This window comes from Notothenia coriiceps, unplaced genomic scaffold, assembly GCF_000735185.1.
Source record: "Notothenia coriiceps isolate Sejong01 unplaced genomic scaffold, NC01 NC01_scaffold00003314, whole genome shotgun sequence".
In the NCBI taxonomy this organism is placed as follows: Eukaryota; Metazoa; Chordata; class Actinopteri; order Perciformes; family Nototheniidae; genus Notothenia; species Notothenia coriiceps.
Window position 1 is genome coordinate 339,845 of NW_011336015.1, and position 19,104 is coordinate 358,948.

The 19,104-nt window shown below is 38.7% G+C and overlaps 1 protein-coding gene across 1 annotated transcript in view; it reads left to right on the forward strand.

Annotated features, from left to right (window-relative positions):
- LOC104941331 (receptor tyrosine-protein kinase erbB-4-like) overlaps positions 1 to 11,606 on the forward strand; it is a gene marked incomplete at its 3' end in the record, with an annotated part of 63,698 nt that extends 52,092 nt beyond the window's left edge. Inside the window, exons 10-12 of the mRNA XM_010766417.1 lie at positions 1,949 to 2,148; positions 7,439 to 7,571; positions 11,513 to 11,606. Coding sequence (XP_010764719.1) covers positions 1,949 to 2,148; positions 7,439 to 7,571; positions 11,513 to 11,606 — 427 coding nt within the window. The remainder of the gene's footprint in view (positions 1 to 1,948; positions 2,149 to 7,438; positions 7,572 to 11,512) is intronic.
- Between the last annotated feature and the right edge of the window lie 7,498 nt (positions 11,607 to 19,104).

A 19,104-nucleotide genomic window follows, 5' to 3' on the forward strand; every position in this document is an offset into this window, starting at 1 on the left:
TAGTAGTAGTGTAGTCGTTAGTAGTGTAGTGTGTGTCGTGTGTGTCGTGTAGTGTGTGTGTGTGTGTGTGTGTGTGTGTGTGTGTGTGTGTGTGTGTGTGTGTGTGTGGCTTTAGTATAAAATGAGGAAAACATATGTAAAATATGTTGTTGTTGCAGCAAGATTTAGCAAAACACTGGAATACAAGAAATACAATTTACATAGGAAACATATTTAATAATCTATACACAGTATAGTGAAATGTTGTAAAGTAACAATTGTTCACAAAAAAGACTACAGTATGTGATAATCGCCTTTTTTTCGAAGGTGTTGTTTACTGTATCTGTATTGCTTATTTTAAAAAATGAATTCAAATGTGAATACTCGTTTCCCCACTTTAGTACTTAAAGGGGACCTATCATGCAAAATGCACTTTTGTGCGTGTTTTATAGATGAATATGTGTTTCCGGTGTTCCCGGGAACTCACCAAGTGTCAGAAAATACAACCCTCTCTCTTTTCCTCCATACCCAAATCTCTAAAAACGGGGCTGCAACGTATTTGATACATGTGGATTCTGATTTGCACCTCTATGATGTCACAGAGGTGCACTCCGCCTGTATGGTCAACTCTCCACCTATCAGGGGAATGAGAGGTTGCCGTGGCATGGCAACAGCATAGCAACAGCATGGCAACAGCATGGCAACAGCATAGTAACATGACGCTTGTACCTCGCCCCCTCCTTTGCAGGGGGGGGGTCAGCTCCAGCTCATGCAAAGACAGAGCTGGAGTGAGGCAAAATGAAGCATGGCTAAAATGCATGATCTGTTTGGTATTTTGAAAAATAAAACTTATAAATATACCTTATATAGGTATGGCCCTACAATATATTATTCAAATATAGCATGATAGGTCCCTTTTAAGTGTTTTTTTTATCAGATTGCTTACTTTAATACACTGCAAATGTGTTTTCCACTTAACAGTCACATGCCTTTGAATATTATGTTTGGATTTTATTCTACAATCCAGTTGATCTCCATTAATGTGTGTCTCAGTGGCTCAAGTGCAACGCATAGGCTGATAATTGACAAGATTAGCAGATGAATACACTGAGGAAATAAAAGTTATGTGTTAAATATGTCCGTTAAAGTATACCAAATGATGTTGGTCAGGCTTTATATTTAGTGCACATATTTAATTGAAGCTTGATTGATTTCAAGCATGTATAGGCCAATCCAGATTGCAAATGGTTGCATAGGCTATAGGAAGAGAGAGCAATAGCATTCTCGTTATACATGTGTTTTTAATGTGCACACACTTTCTATTTATATATTATTCACAATTCAAATAAGTGTATCCTAGGATATTGTCTTTAATTATATATTGAGCAACATAAATAAACAAGCTCCATGCCCATGCTTGTTGCTTGGTGTGTTTCACTAATCATGTCCCATAAGAATTATAATAAATTAATATGCACCTATTCTGCTTCAGTGTTTCAAATATAGGGTGTTCATTGAATCATTGGTTTGGTTGTAAGATCCATGTTAGGTTGCTTTACTTATGGTCATTATTTTCATTTGTATTAATTACATTACATAATCTCTGCCTGACATCAACAACAGGGTTTTAGATATTTTAAATAATATTATTCCAGTGAGCTTTCCATTTTCCTTAAAAAGGTATTATACACAAAAAAGAATTTTGTTGGACATGAAGCCATTTATTTACAAAAAAATACAACCTTCATAAATAGGTCACAGATTAACATGACAGAGGAAATTGTTTTAACATTTTTTTTTGTATCTAATTAGGGATCAAAACCTGTGAAATAAATCCTCTCTGCCTCTTCCCTTTCCACTCTCTGTTAAACCTTATCCCATCTCTTCCTGCTCCTCTCATCTTCCTCCTCTTCCTGTCTCGCCATCTCCTCCCCTCCCCTCCTCCCCTCCACCCATTCTTCCCTCTCAGTGGGATCTCCCTGCTGGTGTTGAAGCAGCAGGGCATCACGTCTCTGCAGCTGCAGTCCCTGAGAGAGATCAGCGCTGGGAATGTCCACATCGCAGAGAACAGCCAGCTTTGCTACTACAGCACCGTCAACTGGACCAGGCTGTTCCGTGCTGAAAACCAGAAGGTTTTGATCCGCAACAACCAAAGCCCACAGAAGTGCTGTAAGTTCATACCGAAACCTTCCCAAACATCAAAGAAGTGAACCTGTAGCAAGTGGAGATTCATCAATTTGCTTTGACTTCCTAAAACACATGATTTAACTGCAATGGTGATTCCGCACTGTCTGACGTACAAAGTAGTAGCATGTCTTTAACATGTTGTTCTATTGTAACACACAGCCCACTCTTTCTAATTATTAACTCATCTCGTCCCATCCCTAAAAGACATGCCATCTGTGGTTATTAAAAACACCAACATGACATATCTCATAGTTTACTTTAATCTGGAGGGAAGCTTATATTTAATAATGCAAATGACTCCTGTATCAGACACGTTAGCCTGAGGCTGTAACTGTTGAATATATGTAGATGACAAACACAGGAATCATCACAGTACATTTAGGAAAACATACCTGTTGTTGTGCTCCCAGGATAAAAAAGCCACATTTCCAAGAATGGAGCCACTGTGACTTGTCTGACACATAATGTTGTTTACCAGCCCAGTTCGTTTTTTACCCAATGCTGCCTGAAATCTTCACTGATCTCAAATGTTATTTCACCATCCCATTTTTGTCCCTCTGAGTCTTACACTCTAAAACCCTAAAACAGTTGATAAAATGTGAAATCCCTACTCTAATCTGTGATGTATTCTTTTTGTTCTAGTCTTGCTTTTAACATCAGTTGTGAAGCCGCAGGCACCATTGAGAACATTTTTGTGTTTTTTGTTTGACTGTTGTATTGCTTTCTGTTTGAGATGTATGCTTTAGCAGCGGAGTCAGACACTGATGGTTTGACAGAACTTGGGATTGTTAACCTGACTCAAATTCAACTTTAGACAACTCTGACCATTAGATCGATGCTCCAAATCAATGGTTTTGAAGGAAAGTAAAAGCTCCCATTTATGCTAAGGCTCTTTGATATAATGTGTTCTGGTTGAGGAAATCATTGTTCTTTTTATAACTTCACTCTGCTCCTTCAGAATGCAGCATAGGCACTGAACATATAATAGCAGAAACTAACTTGTTATTTCTATTACTTTATGTCTGTCGGAAGAGTGGACACTATCTAACTCATTTCTAAAGACAACTCAATAACAAATATTACGCAATAGGAATAATTCCCAACAGAACCATTCAGAAAAGAAAAATAATTAGCTAAATACGTGTAGTTCTGAAAAAGAATGTGTTTCTAAAACTGGAAGATATTTCATTTTATCACTGCCACAAGTGGTAAGACATTATTCATTTATGTATAGTGTTCATTAATGAGCCAGTATTTGCATTATTGAGTTGGCCCCTTTTCGCGGTTCCCGTGGGCAGTTCCTCAGTGTTGGGCACACACACTCTTTCTCTTCAGTGACTTTGAAGACTTGGGCGAGACTCAAGAGTCACACACTGCTCTCCTTGACATGGCTCTGCATGTGTGCATCAGGGTGGTTGTGTGTGTGTGTGTGTGTGTGTGTGTGTGTGTGTGTGTGTGTGTGTGTGTGTGTGTGTGTGTGTGTGTGTGTGTGTTTGTGTATGTGTAAACTTGACTGAGCTTAGCAGGGGATTCGAAAAGGGCAGGTCTCACACCCTTATGGGGCAGAGACAGAGGAGAAGACTGCCTGTGGCCATTTATTCAGTGTATGTCGATGTGATGTAGAATTATTTAGGTAAATGGAGAGACCTGAAAACAGGGATAACAGTTGAATACAGTTGTACTTTCTATATGCTAATTCTATGTGCTATTGCGTTAAGAATAGTTTCATGTATTTCATATATAATCATACAAAAAGTTGCAATCATTAAGATGTCAGTCCGGTTTGATTTTGCACAACACCCTATTTGCAGCTGGTAAGAGAAAAATAAAATATTTCTGCCTTTTTTGCACAAAGTTGAAATGTAAATTAAGTTTGAATATTTATACAAAAAACAAGTTACAATATTTCAGGAAAAGAATCCACCTGCTTCAGATTATCTAATGGACACATAATCCAGATTTTAATAAAATGGGTGTGCGTTGCAGTGCTAAGCACAACTTCGGAAAACTCTTCTGATCAGGCATACATTTCTCCTTAAGGTGGCTTAATTAAACTTTGTACTTTTGATAAACTGCATAATGACACCCAGCAGTTGCATAGCCTCTTGACAGGCACATCCAAATAATGTTAGGCTTCCATATGCAGAACTACGCTACTTAATTTAATCAGGATTACAAAACTGTTCACTTGGTGTGATAGCCTCATGCATCCAGCGAGAGGTCATCTGAAAATAATCCGAGGTTGAAGAGGTTTCAACACTCTTCCAAAAGTTTCATCAGCTTGAGTTGATAGTTTAGTTTAATTGATATTTGTTGTCAAATAAGTTAAATATTTGCTCACCCAACAAGACCAAACACGTCTGGCTGTAGACTTATAAACTAGAGTTGAGTAATTCTGCTGACAGCTTTGGATCTGAAAATTATTCTGATTCTGTTTTGACAGGGCGCTCTCCTTAAGTCTGCCTGCTTTAAATAAAAATCACCCTGTTTTTGAAATGATCTTCACTGATCATTTAGCATAATTTGCAACTTTAAAGGTCGTGGAAAGTGAACTAAAAGGTTTTTGGCTGAAAAAATACTTTTTTTGTCAAGCTTAACGTTTTATCAGTAGAACCAATAGTGTTATTGAGTAAATGTATGGTTTGGACCTGCAAATAAGACACTCACCTTTATTTGTATTGTCTCAAAGGATGCATATTACATATTCATAAAAAAGCCACATGGATGATTTGGTTTATCTGTGTTCAGACTTCTCTTAAGTTACATCTCCCTTCCTCTCCTTTATATACACATGTTTTGGGGTAGGACAAGTTACACCTTTGTCCTTAGTTGCTTCAAACTTAGCAGAGGTCTAATCACAACAAGTGGCATAACAGCATTTACTCTTATGTAGACCATTTCTCAGGAGGAGCGCTTTAAGCAAGCAGGACACAAAGTCCTCTTGAAGTAGATTGTAGCCATGGTTATTTTTATCAGCAACACCTGCGCTTTTACTACAGTGAGTATTCGGAATGTTTTTTGTAGAACAGGCCAATTGGAAGCAGACTGGTGCTCTATAAAACAAACGATCTTAGCTTAGAGCAACACTGAGGTAAATGATCAGTGAGCATACTGCAGCTGATGAAAACCAATGTAGTTCACTTTCAAAATAAAAGGTGTGATCACATGAGCACATTTTGGCAACATGCTCTAGCAGGGATTGTATCCATTGCATCCCTTAGGTGAACGATTGTAATGGTCACTCCATACATTTCACTGTATGTATAAAATATCCTACTGCAAAAGTGTTATCAAAATATCAAGTATACAGGAGGCGCAATCATGCAGTTTCGTAATTTTATGCAAAATGTAGTTGAAGAAACCTACCATTTTAATGTATACCATGTAGTTCAAAACACTCCCAACTGCATGTTGCATAGGATCAAGGATAATTTCCAAGGTAGCATACACTCTTTAGTGAGAGCGAGATACTTCATCATCATCATATCATGTTATCCAGTTGTCTCCCCTGAGACTTAAAGGCACCTGACAGCACAAGCCTCATGGGCTGTTGTTTTCCAACCATGTCAGCAACATCTGAAGTTGGTATTCTTTTGATCTTGCAGCTGCTGTTTCCTAAAAAAGCCATCCAACGCTTCCTCTTCCCTTGTTTATTCACTTTTTTACATCACCCATCTCCTCTTCTTTCTTCTGCCTGGTCAGTTTACCTAGAGTGCTGGAGGCTGAGGTGTTTTCTTTTTCTCTTGTTCAAGGCAACGCTTTCATCTTCTGCTCTCTAAGAAACACTTTTTTCTCCATGTCTCTGAATCTTTTTGTCTCCCTTTTTTTTAATTATTCTAAACATGGATATTGCTGACTCTGAGGCATGGCCCCTTGCTCACATGTGTCCAGGACCTTGAAAACAGCTTTTTTTTTATCCATCTATTCAAAGATGAAGAGGAGAGGAGAGGAAAGGAGAGGAGAAGAGAAGAGAGGATGTTTTTAAAATCCCGACAAGTGGGAAATAATGTGAGACGTAGATGGGATGGTAAAAGTTCTGAGTGTATGTGCAGTGCTGTCACCACGTTACTTGAACACTCATGTTGTCACTGTAATGCTCTCAGATGTAGCAACCTTTGTGGAAACGGAGCTGAACGGGTGAGAGAGAGAAAGGGAGAGGCCTGTTGTAATGGAGTCTGTTGGAACTATATGAGAAACTGTGAGGCAGAAACAGCGAGAGCAGCATAGGATGTTCGCTGTGAGTGGGCACTTTTAATGCTTGTCTTTTTGTAAATCAAAAGTGTTGATTTTTGTTAAAACTTCACATGACTTTGCAACAAGTTATTTGTTCTCTACTGTATATGTGGTGCTATGGATTTGGTTGTTGAAAGCAGATACTGATGTTATTGGACTAATCAAATAGCATTTCGAATATTCAATATATTCAAGCCTTTTGACAACAACAAAAAAGAGTAAGAGCTGATATGGCTGTTTTTTTAAATTAAAGCCTTTAAATGAGGTTATAAATTGATTTTCAGCTTCCTTTCTATAAGTCCAAGTTAAATAAAAATGTCTGCATGGCAGCTGCAGGTGCTTGCTATTTTCCAATAGTGCTTTGTCACTGTTAACTTAGCATTTTTATAATGAAGTGTACTTCATGACTATCTGCCATATCTCACAGTCCTTCACACACACTATGCATAGGTTCAACACAGAATATACAGTTTGCTCACATTGGACAGCCATCAAAGTCCATAGACTGAACAGAGATCATTAATGTTTTAAAAAGTGTAACTGTTTCGGCGATCAAATGAGAGCATTTTGTTTCAGGAACTTGGTCTTCTTTAAGTTCATCCATGAGGGTAATTATTTGGGACAGCTGGATACATATCGTTTGACACTTTTTTATTCACTGCATAAAAAAAGCAGTGTCGCTGAGCCCTACACCTATTACTCCATCTTTCTGCAATTATCCCTGCCATTGTTAAGGAAAGTCGTACCCAGAAAAACACACCTTTTATAGACAACCGCAAATTAGGAGCTGCTCTCTAGAGGCAGAGATATTTAATGTGAAAATAAACCCTCGCAAATTGCATGCTTTATTTCATCTAGCCCTGTTCCTCTTCATAAATAATGTGACTATTTTGGATGATTTTATATCTGGCTAATTGGAGCCAAATTGGGGTTTACTCTCTGCATCTGCACCGAGTCAGCAATGCACAACTGCTTCTACATGGATGTAATTTCTTTGTGTTTACACTGGTTTCTTTGTGCTTATGTGTGCATTGAGCAGCTAAGGAGCGCATGGTGTGTAACCCGCTGTGTTCTGACGCCGGCTGTTGGGGTCCTGGCCCAGATCAGTGCCTCGCCTGCAGATTCTTCAGCCGTGGACGAACCTGTGTGAAAAACTGCAACCTTTATGAAGGGTGAGTTACAGTGTGCATATACACGTACACCCCTTATTGTTATATTAAAGTGTATGTTCTTGTGTTTGTCCTCAAGTACAAGTAACATGTTAGGTTCACCCACACAAATGCTTAATGCAACCTTCATCTTGTGTATTACGTCATCTTAGTGATACTCACAAAATAAAGCACACCACACTGCAAGCTTTCATTGTGCTTTTTCTGCAATTGTTCAAACTGAATTACAAAAGTTGTTCTTCTCTGTGGTGACAGAATTGCCAAGTTTGTCAGTGCACAGTCTGGTTTATTTCAGGTCTGTCTGACTACTGTGCAATTAAAAAAAACGTCAGCTCACCTTGGATTGATACAAGCAGACGTACCTTTCAGTAAACACTTTTAGAGACTCAATATGAGTAGCTGTAATATCACTCCAACTCTCCACATAACACCATAGGTCAATTAAAAAATAAATAACCTTATAGATCAACATGTCCACCGCCTTTCCTCACTGTCCCTCTGCAACACAATGTATTTTCAATTACAAACCTTGCAGTTGTTGCAAAATGAAGTAAAGTGTATTTTGCAACCAGTGAGTGATGGACGTGGTTGGAGCAAACTGTGTGTACTTCATCTCACCCAGAAAATGTAGCATTGTGTCACTGCCAAGAGGAAATCTAATCGACTTTTGCTGCAAGAAAACCCAATCAAACATGTACTTTTCAGCTCAGAAACTCACTGCGAGTCAAGAAAACATTTAGTTTAAGTGCTTTTTGGTTATAATCAGCACACTGAGGCAGGTGGGTCTTGGATTGAAGTGTTGCTGGTTCATTGTCTGTGATGGAGGAAGCAGTATAAATTTGGCTTTTATCAAATTACCTTTCAGTGCACTAACAAATCTTTTATTTTTTCCTTGAATTAAGTAACCACATATATTAAGTGCTGATCACTTACCGTAATCCTCAGATGAAATCACTTAAAAGGCAGCTTTTTTGAAAATCTAACAAAGGGCTTTACAATGGATAGTCTTAAATATTAATTCTGAATTGTATGCTGATCTTTAACAGAAAAAGGTTCATGGCTCTGTGCTGCAAATGTTTTACAGTCAAATCAATTGAAATGTTGATCAAAAGTTTAAATGGTATCTAGTTATAGAAAAAATCTGCTTGAATAGACTATTTTAGATGAAATGTTTTTTTACACGTCATTAAGACATAAGATCTAAAGTGATAAGCAAACACTATACTATAGGTCGTTCCAGTTTCCCTAGTTTGATAGATAATGCTTTCTGGTCTTAGTTGTCTGGTCAAGGACACTTTTTTAAACATGCTTAACTCCACATAATTACCTAAGAATAGGAGTGGTGGAATTTTCCAATAATTCTGATTTGTTAAAAAAAACCTGCTGCACTACATCAAAACTTAAATTCCGGTTCAAAAACACCCCTAGGCTCTTTGTTTCAGCTTTCAAATCCTGCAGTAATTTTTCTGTTTACCATGGATAATATTTAAGAGCCGCGGGGTGAAAGGAACAAATTAAAGAAGTGTTGGTGATTCTTGGTTTAAAAGGCACCCCTGTAGAGATTCAAAACAATAGGGGGCCCTTGACTATAAAAGGAACTTTATCTTGATGTAATCCTTTTCTAAAAAAAATGCAATGACTGGATCTGCTACCTGGAGAGTTTCATTAATAGCAGAATAGTCCCTGCAGAACTGCTGGAACTAGATGTTTTTAAGTCTGTATTTGATCAAATGCTAATGGTGGCCACAGTGGAGAGGAATGAGGAGGACCAAAAGGGGCTGTTAGGGCAGGGGGGCTAGGCGTGTCACTGCGTGTCACAGTCACTGCTTGCGCACGGGGCCACGCCCTGCCTACCTGTCCACCTGCACGTCAGCACCCCCCACACCGCCAGAGTAACCGATACAACCTGTACCTCATCTGTCCAATATAAAGCTTCACTGAATGAAAACATTATCACATGTGTGTCATAAGTCAAGCTTTCAACTCAAGTCATATTTCATCGCTGTGTGTGCCTTATTTTTTTGTCAAAATCTATCGCTGGTTTAATCAAAATGTTATGTTGCCCAATAGTTCAAGTTCGCCTTTATTCCCATGTGGATTGGTTTGGCAGTAAAAGTGTGGCAAATGATTAGCAAGGAGAATAAAGGTACTTGAGTTTAATAATTGTCGAGTACTAAAAACACAAGGAAGCCCCTTTATTCATTTAGTGAATTAAAGGTTAATATTGTCCTAATTCAACCTTAGTGGTTTATTTAAAATGTTTTTGCACAACATTTTCAGCGAGCAAAAAAGCATCAAGGAGCTTGCATTCCCTTAGACCTCAAACAATATGGATTTTACTGTTCAAAATGCCAGACATATTGTTTTTCTTAGTTTGTGTGAACAAAGCCATTTGAAATGCAATGTTGTTTTTTTGTATGAAATCCATAAAATGCTATATTATTAAAGTTAGGGTAGGTAAGAATGGAGAAACCAGCTCGAGTGTGCTAGAATTTGAAATTACGCAGCCGAAAAAAATCTGCCCCTTCCTTCAGACTTCCTTACAGAGCCCCTCGTCCAACACACACAAACGTGCACATGACCACGATATAAGTTTGTGCACAGATGGAAGGCTGACAGGCAGGTAGGCCATCCAGTTATTTTAGCCGGGCCGGCTAAAATGATTGGTCGTGCTTTTTACAGCACCACGGCTTCCACAGATGAAATGTTTTAATGTATTTATTGTCAAAGCATTAAATATATTGATTGCTATCGGGATGTTAAGAAGATTCCATGGAATATAACAAAAAGTGTTTCTGAAGTGAATTACCTACCCCACCTTTAACTACAAATGTGATGCTGTATTTGTGTGCCTTAACAGAAGCAGAAAAGCAGAAGACAGGAGAAAATCATGGAATAGCGTATGAGTATTAAGTGTCAGTGATAACATCCAGCTACACTGCAGCCTTTATTATTTCAACCGGCACAGACCCAGACAAAGGCTCACCTCTCCGGCCTCCTGGAAGGTTTTATGAAGGTCACATGAAGCATAATTAATACTAATTTGTTTTAGATCCCACTGCACCAATGGCAAAAAAATTGAACACTCTGTTTTCCGTCATTGACCAAAAAATAAGTACCCAAACGTCATTCTCCTTGTCCTGTTGCCATCTCAGCCATACTGTGGTCAGATGTAATGACTTTTGGAGCAGACTCTGGTGTTTTACAATTATAATGGGATTTCATAAATTGAATAACAAGGCACTTAATTTAATTGATTTTTGAAAGCCCTTACATGTACTGCACCTATCAACTGCATTGACCCCCAGCCTGATGGTATCACTGTTACAGTTAGCTAATTAGCTACAATTCTGGATGCATCAGGGATGTATGTGTGTGCGAGACTGCCTTTAATGACCACATTTGCTAACCTTTAATTATAAGGTAAACATTGTGAGATATGATGCTCACACAACAGATGGAAACAGACACGTCTAATCATTTTTGAATAATTCTTCTTTCCCTCTCAATCCATCCATCCGTCTTCTTTGCTCTAGAAATGACATCCTGAACTTCATTTAGTTCTTATTTATTTACAAAGAAAGCTCTTAAAAGAGAGCACTCTGGGAAATAAAAAAATGTACTGACATTGATTTGTTCTGTCTTTTGCAGAAGTTGTCCAGGAGGCGATTCCACTAAATATGCAGACTATATAACACAAATATTGTGATTCAGTCAAAATATAACTAAATGTAGGCCTACTTGTTTTTCGTTCTGCGCTGCATTGCATTTAGATTATTTTCAACCACCCTTCACTTTTACTGTAGTATATTCTGCTATATCTTCTGAGGACACAAAGCCTTGTTATTGTTCTATTTCACAAATCATTTATTGTCCCTCCCCTATATCACTCTATTTCTCACCCTCCTAATCCCTCCCTCCTTACCTGTCTTCCTGTCTCTCAGGGATATCCGAGAGTATGCCAACGGGTCAGTGTGTGTGGAGTGTGACGCCCAGTGTGAGCAAGCTGACGATGACTCTTTGACCTGCAACGGTCCGGTAAGTTTGCTCCTTTAGACCCTAAAAGTAAGGCAGATACCGACACAGTATTGTATCTCATGTGTGACAGTAGTTGTTGGAGCAGTTGGTTTGGGTTTGTTTTTATCTGTTAATCAAAGATAAATCATGGAACTATTCCTTTTTTTAAAGATAACCTGCAGTCTCATCTTTGTCAAAGCTAAAAGCCATGAGCCAACGTAAATATAAGTTATAATGTGACAGCAAAAAGTTAATACGAGGTTAACATTTTTGTCAGACAAGATGGCTATGTATATCCTGTATTTTTCTAAATGTCAACGCATGCCATAAAAAGAGCAAAACCATCAATACATTGAACTAACTAAAAGCCGAATCAGCTGAATGGGCTAAACTGTTGTTTTCAGTGTTGATCCTCTAAATGAAAACCATTCAAGGCCAGAGCAGTGCTTCACTCACCACAAAGCAAATGACTTGGCGCTGCAGACATTCCCTGTGGTCATCTGAGACTATGATTAATTATTGTATTAGCAGTCAAACTGTGCCTTTCAGCTGTGCTATTGATTATGTCTCATGTTCCGTGTCAAAGGTAAAACTGATTGTTTAAGCTAAGATCAGCATTATTTTGCGGGAATGAATTAAAACATCAACACGTGTGACTCTATATAAATCTGTTTTTATTTTAAAGTTAAATATCAAAAAGGTATTCATGAACAGTCGTTCTTTTTTTTATTCCAAAAGGATGTTTTTTTTTCCCTGACACTTTTTGCACTTCAAAAGCTCTTAGAATATACTGCATGCTCTTTGAAAGATTGTTTGGGCGCAGCTGTACATAAGAACAATTCCAGAGTGGAGAAAAAAAAAATCCCTGACCTTCATCTCTGTCTGCATCTCCTGCACACTACACCCACAGCCACACGAGCCCCCTGACCCCGCGCTTTCTCTTAAAATCGCATCTCTCTGTTTGATAGAGGGATGATTTGCGACAGATGCAAGCCAGAAGGCCGATGTTTTGTCTTCTGTGTCCCATCACACTCTGTCAGATAGTTCAATGAATGCCTAATGCAGTTTAGAAGTTGGTTGATTTCCAAAACAACTTGTGTGTGTGTGAATGAGTGTGAAAACAGAGGAGGCAAAAGCCAAATTAAGTTGTGTGTGCCCGTTGTTGATGTTAGAGGGGATTGATGTTGTGATTATCTATTGCTTATCATTTTATTGATCTATTGATCTATTCATCCACCATCTTTGTTTGTGACTTAAAGAGTGTAAGAGTCACGTTTCTGAATCGGACACTCTGAGTGGATGCAGTCACAGACATTCGGAGTCTGATTCAGAGGGTTGCCTGTCAGTTCCGTTGCCTGTCAGTTCCGTTGCTATGGTTCCGTTGTTAAGTGTACTGAAACAAGAGCTGGTATAATTCCAAAACAATATAAAAATTGGAATACGTTATTTTAGTGTCTTAAAGGTAGACTGAGGTATGAAGGGTTAACGTTACATCTTAGGATAATTTGTAGTCATGTTCTGTATACATACTAACATATAAGGGTATAATTAGTGTGGTTACTCCGTGTTTACGAGCTATAACATTAACGTTACATCACTCTTTTTCACTTCTTACTCAGTCAGCCAGACTGCAGATATCACCATTAGATTCACAAACATCATCCATTTCTTCACTGCTGGAGATGACATTGTTGTCAGCTGCTGATACTGCTGCTGTTGCAGCTTGTGGCGCCTTTTTCAATGAAAATAACTTTCTAATATCCATAACTTTATAGGCTATTAGCTTAAAACTCGTCAGGCACTAGCAGAGTCATATGGCGCTGGGCACTAGGAAGGATCACTTCTTCTTCAGGGCAGGGAAGGCTACGCAGTACGCAGGCTACTGTCCCGCAGCAGCTGCCTCTCTGGTGGACCCCGGCACTGCACATTACTCCCGAGACGTTTAAAAAAAAAAACAATTTTTTTTTTTTTTTAAGTGAAACATCCGGGGCTTTTAGAAAACATCCGGGGCTTGAGCCCACGTAGCCACCCCCTAGCGCCGCCACTGCTCACGAGTGCCTTACGAAGTTGCCGCTCACAAAGTTGCTGCCGGAGCCTGAGAAACTCCACCGGCGGTCATACGATGGCTTAAGATGCCCTCACGAATGGCCCTCTCAGGCTCCGGCAGCAACTTTGTGAGCGGCAACTTCGTAAGGCACTCGNATCACCCAAACGCCTTCTGGTCTCAAATCTGCAGAAACATCTTCTCCATCAACCAACACCAACATGCACCTCATACAATATAAGATTATTCACAGAGGCATAACATCACAGACAACCTCTCTCTTTTGCTGGACTGCCACATCCCCCTTCTTCCATCCCTTTGTTTACTAGGAGACATTTCCAATGTGAACATCAACATTACATCAAGTACTGTCCATAGACCTAATCATTGCAAAAACAACTATCCTCATGAATTGAAAATCACGACACAAAAGCAATATCACAATTTGGAAAAACCTGCTTAAAGAATACATTTCAATGGAAAAATGATCTGCCGGCATAATAAAACAAACCAATGNCTCATAATTATAAGGTTGTGGTCCGTCATATGCATTCGAATATTCATGTTCAACTTCTTCTGTGTCGAAACTAGCATTGGGATCCATGTTTATTAATACGTTACACCGGCCGCTCTCCCCCTTGTGTCCCCCGTGTTACGTCACACGCGGGAGGTCACGTGCCGAGGCTTTTTTTATGTGGAAGTGAACATTTCTTACAAAAACGACGCCAGATGTCACTGTAGTGTATATTTCTGTATATGTTTTTGAAAATCTAGTGTATTCATCATTTTCATACACATTTATTCATAGGTGTCTTTAACCTGGAAGTTGCTCTTTAAACGTTTTGCTGTTAACTTTGGCTTGAATGGATGATTTGAGTTGTAAATATTGATGCTCCCTGATGCCGTACTTCTGGACCAAATCAGAAAATGGAATTAACTTGTGTTCATGAAATATATGTTTGAGGTGTGTGATGCCTTTGGCAATCCATGATTTGAAATGTAAAGGTTTTCTGTTTATTAGAAAGTCAGGATTGTTCCAGATGGGAGTGTGTTCGGTGGGTGAAATTGTATTGTTAGTTAATTTGTTGAGGCTGTCAGAGTTGTGGCTATTGCAGGGTTTTTGAAGCATGGATGACGTATGATGGAGCGGCTTATGAACGGTAAGTCTGTAATATTAATATCTTTGCATAATGTTTGTTCAATGTCTAACCAGGAGGTGTCGGAATTATTAGGATTAGTCCATTTATAAATGTATTGTAGTCTCTGACCAATGAAGTAATGCAGAACGTTTGGTGCTTCTAAGCCACATTGACTCTCATGTTTTTGAATAGTAGATAGTTTGATTCTCTGTGTTTTCTTTTTCCAGTAACATTTTAAGATGGCAGAGTCTATAGATTTGAACCAAGTGGGTGGGCGTTTAATAGGGATCATTGAGAATAGGTAATTTATCATTGGGAGTATAGTCATTTTGACTGTTGCAATTCTGCCTATAACGGATATTGGGAGATTCATCCAACGTTGAAGGTTGTCTTCTATTGTTTTGAGAAGTGGGGTGAAGTTCAGATTTACTAACTCTTTCAGCCTGGGGGAAATGTTGATTCCTAAATAAGTAAAATTACCAGTACGCAGAAAAGAAGGCTGTGTTTGGACTGCCATCACACAGCTATTAGATGAGAGTGGAAGAACGGTTGATTTAGACCAATTAATAGTATAATCGGATAATTCAGAAAGATGAAAACTCAGTTATGGAATTGACCTTTAACGATTATTTAAAAAATGTACTGGCATGGGGGCAACATTTTACAATTGTATCTTTCCCAAATAAATGGCAGGTGTGCTTTGATTCTGACACAAGCAAAATACACAAAGGTCAAACACGTTTGAGTTCAACGCTATTAAACAGCAATACAAACATACAATCTTGATACAGGGTGTATTTTGTACATTTTTGGTGTCTATTTTTGTGTAATGCTCTTTGCTGGTTTGGAGTAGAAAGTAACGATTTCCCAAAACCCAGTGAGTTACACCTCTACTTTTGTATACAGTATTTGAACAGTAACAAGGCAAGACCACCTTATAACAATTCTTAACAAAAACAAGTATTGAAAACATGAAAAAGTTTCCATTTGACAATAGCTGACACATATAAGAAACCATCCATTTTTTATTAAACCAAATATTTCTTCAATTCAATTCCTTGCTCAATATATTCCATTGCTTTAAGCCCACAGATAGTTTGAGTGAGGATCATTGTCTGCCTACCCATCTTGTTAAATGTCAGAGATCTGCCATTATTTCAAGAATGCACTCGGCATTTGAGAGAAAAAGCCCGGTGGCTTTCTTTCATACCACTGACGCTACTTTGATTGTCACAACTTCTTTCATGGTTCTGAGTGAATGCAATGGCATTTTTATAATTAAATGATCTTTCATTCTTTACGCATAGCATCTATTTATTGGGACTAAATGCCAAAGCTTGAGCTTGAATATAACAGATAGGTGTTTTTTTGCAGTTATCATTATTGAGTGACATAGATTGTTTGATGTAATCATATTCTCATAGGGCTTTTGGGCCTAGTTTTTACTAAAATATCAACTTGACACAGAAATACATTATAGGACATAATAAGCATTAATATAATATGGATTTCCATTGCAAAGATTGTTCTTCTTAAATCAAATGTAAAAGACCCAGAACACATGGATACATTTCCACAGTGTAATGCAAACAAATGTGTATTAAAGGTCCCATGTCATGCTTTTCTGGTTATTACCCGTCCCCTTGTGTGTTATGAAGGTTTTTCTGCATGTAAACGGTCTGCAGAGTCAAAAACCCTCAAAGTACACCTTGTAGCGAGTAAAACTCTAACACATACAAGTCTATGCTGTCTATGCTTCCCCTGAACGCATCGTTGGAGATTTCTCTTTTTCCATTTGTTTCTTCCCGGAACCAAAATGGACCAATCCGCGGAGCTCCTCACACACCAGGACCCCTTGGCGTCACTATCAAACGCAGTGAAGGGACCTTTGGCGTACATTTTCAACTAACAGGGAGTCCCATTGACTTGCATAGAGCTCCCTGGTTTGTAATAGACGGTCTATTACAAACCAGGGAGCTCTATGCAAGTCAATGGGACTCCCTGTTAGTTGAAAATGTACGCCAAAGGTCCCTTCACTGCGTTTGATAGTGACGCCNAAAAATCTCCTGGGGGACAATCCCCCCAGACCCCCCTGCTGGGGTTGGGTTTTCAGCATCTCACGTTTTTCACATGTGGTGAATTTGTAGGATTGTCTCCAGGTCTGTCTTTTTATTGAGTACAAGACAAGTGTGCCTTTTTATGTTATACAGCTCAACTTTGATTCTAGAAACTTGATGACCATCATGAGATTAACATTTTTTGAAAAGCAGTTTAGTCCTATGAAGGGATATAGCTTAAGGGATATATGCACTGTACTTCACTTTTTTCTAAATCACAAAAAAAAATTGGAATCAATTTCAGTGGTTCAAAATGTTGGGTCCCAATTTATTGACGAAAGGAAAAGAGTGGGTCCCGAGGCTGGACCACTTGAGAACCACTGGTTTAGATCAAAGCTACAATATGCACTTCCAGGCACCTTGGAAGAGCTGAGAGATTAATGTTTTATTATGGCATTTTTACTGCAGTCACTTACAGTATCATAGATGTAAATCTTGAGCCAGCTACCTAACAGTCCCTATAACATCCAAACAGGGATGTCTCAATAGGAGAAATCTAGTAATGACAACTAACATGACTGAAATTACATGATTCAAGATACCCAATTTGATACATTGGTAAAAAATAAATCAAAATTACCTCTCTAACATTTATTTTATATTTCTTTGAAAACATCTCCTTCAAACAACGGTATTTATTGACGTTTTTCGGTTAAAACTACCCTTAAGTAGATAACATTTTAACTAATCATGTTGACTTTTCAATAGCACCTGCGGTACCAGCTGCTAAAAGCTGAAAGCCTTTACTAATGCTAAATGCTATATGGATTTGTGTTGTTTGCTTGCAGCATTATCATGGATATATAGGGTGCCTTCTGTGCTATTGAGTGCAGGAATAAATATGATATGATATAAACCTCTACTTACTATTGGCCTCATTAAGGTGAAGAGACGAGTCTGGAAAGGAACTGGAGAAAGGTCAATGCACGTCTTTGAATATTCTGTGGGTGTATTTTGTGTATTCACATGCATGTAACCACTTGTATCATTGTTAACCTTTATCAAAATGTGTCTACAGCTTAAAAGAAAATGTCATGTTCTTACATATATTTCTGTATTTCCGTTTTGTTTGAATTTGAAGTATTCTATTCCACAGTCTGTCAATTTTCACTTGGATGCACAGTTGGTTTTCCCTGTGTGGCAGAGGAAGACACTTGAATGATCCTCCAGGGGTGTATGGATGGAATGTAAATATGCAATGCAGAGAAACCAACTAAAGCTTTGTTTGTCATCATTAACGCAATAAATGCAACTTGGGCGTAATCTTCGACTCCAGCCTTTCATTCCGTCCCGTACTCTTCAGACTCCGGCCTTCTTTCTATTCCCCATTCACGCCTCCACACTTTCGAGGACCATGCCTTTGGTGTCGCTGCCCGACCCTCTGGAACTCCCTCCCTGCTGAAATCCATAATACCCCTTCTCTGGACATCTTTAAGTAAATCGTTAAAACTCATCTGTTTAACATAGCCTTCCATCATTCCATAAGTTACTCATCCCCCTTGCACTCACTAACTGTCACACATCTCCTTATCTGTATTCTGTCTCCTTGTCTGTTTATGTTTAGTCTCAGCAGGTTTTGTTGTTTGTTTTGTGTTTTCCTCTGTTTAAGTGTCTTTGGGTATATGAAAGGTGCTATATACATTTAAGTTGTTTTTATTGTTATTATTACAGTACAATTTCATATCGCTGCAGTAAGCTAGTGATCTTGGATAAACTCAGCTTTTGTTAAGGTTTTCACGCTTCAGGGTCCTTGAATACAATACGTGTTTTATGTAATGCAAATCTACGCAATTTCATGTAGCTCCACAACATGTAGTGCAGGAATCCACTCAGACTGTAGGTTTAAAGGTCCCATGTCATGGCCATTTCTACTGATCATAATTCCATTGTTGAGGTATTCTAAAATAGATTTATACTGTGCAATTGTCCAAACTCACATTGGTTTCTCATACAGCATCTCTGTAAAGTATGTGTATTCACTCTCTGTCCTAAACGGCTGGTTGGAGCTCCTGCCCCCCCCCTCCCAGTGAGCCCAGTGTGCTCTGATTGGTCAGGACTTTACGAGGCTCGCTGCTCAGTGAGCTGGCTTACTGGTGTGGTTTCTGGGTCGGCGATACAGCGAGATAGCGCGAAAGTCATCCTGAGCACACACAAACACTCACAGCCAAAGTAAAAACAATAAGTGTGGCTTGATATTGAGCAAGAAAAAGGTTCATAAA